The 1,361-nt window shown below is 34.2% G+C and overlaps 1 protein-coding gene across 1 annotated transcript in view; it reads right to left on the bottom strand.

The window, feature by feature from the left end:
* Nucleotides 1-1,119: 1,119 nt before the first annotated feature.
* Nucleotides 1,120-1,361, bottom strand: part of LOC116686522 (extracellular calcium-sensing receptor) — a 3,542-nt gene continuing 3,300 nt past the window's right edge. The window contains exon 6 of the mRNA XM_032511543.1: nt 1,120-1,361. This exon is cut by the window's right edge and continues 754 nt beyond it. Coding sequence (XP_032367434.1) covers nt 1,196-1,361 — 166 coding nt within the window. The 3' untranslated portion in view covers nt 1,120-1,195.

Genomic DNA, 1,361 nt, shown 5'->3' with positions numbered 1-1,361 from the left:
TGCGGTGTCCTTGAGTGCCAAGAAAGGCGCCTTTGATTAAAATGTATTATAATTATTATTATTATTAATACGGAACATATTGTATACTGTTATGCATTTGTTGGGGCTATGTTTGGAACTAAGGGCTTACAGACAGCAGCTTGATTCACATATTGAGGGACATTGGACAGGAGATGGAGGGCCTTGATGGCTTTCTAACTAAAAAGTAAGTAATCGGAAACATTTTGAATAGATATTGCCAAATTATTTAAAATACAACATGTATGTCAGTTTGTGAATAGGGCAAACACGGGAATGATACAGCAGACCGTATTTTAGAGCAAAAAAAAAAAAGAAAAGCATTCATTGTTTAAAATGCAACATTTACATGTTGTAACAAGGATGTTAATTAACATAGACCCTATTTGCTCTGCTTGAAGCAATATGCCAACTGTGTTTCCTGTTGTTGTGCAAAAGGATGAAGCAATCTGCGGTGTTTAATCTCTAGTGTCCACGTTTTAGGGCCTTGCTTTCCCACTGGAGTCATGCCACTAGGTAATTTAATTTACACTCCTCAAACTCATGCTTAATCAGATTGTCACTTATTTTTCTTCCACTGTTTTTTCTGTGTTGTTTTTGTGTGTACCCATGTAACCTTTATTTCTGCTGTATTGCATCATTGTATGTTTGAACTTGAGAGTCTGAAGGGAAAACTCTTTCATTTACTTTCCCTTCACATTCTCCTTTATCCACCATGGTTGCTATTAAACTTTTAATTGATTTGCTTTAGATATTTCTTAAAGAAAACTTTGTCAAAGCTGAAAAGAAGCTTAGAGTAAGTACAGTTATGTCTGTTGGGCATGAACATGTAAAACTTAGATTAAGATTGACAAGCAGTATGGCCCCCATATTATAATCAGCAGTACTTTGACAATTTTGGATATTATATCCTCAGTATCGACAAGATCTGCGATTAAAGTGACTAATACCTCTTTTAATGTAATATTCTTTACATTGCTTATATGTTATAATGTCAGAAGCTGCATTGCTCTGAGATTTGTAAAAAAAAAGACACACAACAAACTTTAATATAGTTAAAGATGTATTCACTCAAACAAATGCATTTGCCTTAAGGGACACTATGTTACAACAAGAAGAAGCACAGATTACATGTTGTTAAAGAGGAAAAGTACATTACAAGTGATTTGGGTAGTGGTTAATAACGTGTATTGTTGTTAGATGTCTTTCCCATTATGTGTTTCTTAGTGTTCTGCTCAGGTTTTAACAAAATTATGTAACATTTTGGCATAAAAATGCAGAAAAGAAGTCCATAACTGGAGGCCAAAATAGCAAATATTTCCACAGCTACAGTGAACTTCCCA

The sequence above is a fragment of the Etheostoma spectabile genome, chromosome 3 (assembly GCF_008692095.1).
Source record: "Etheostoma spectabile isolate EspeVRDwgs_2016 chromosome 3, UIUC_Espe_1.0, whole genome shotgun sequence".
NCBI classification, from domain to species: Eukaryota; Metazoa; Chordata; class Actinopteri; order Perciformes; family Percidae; genus Etheostoma; species Etheostoma spectabile.
The sequence above is the reverse complement of the archived record's forward strand: the minus strand, read 5'-3'. Positions and strand labels throughout refer to the sequence as shown.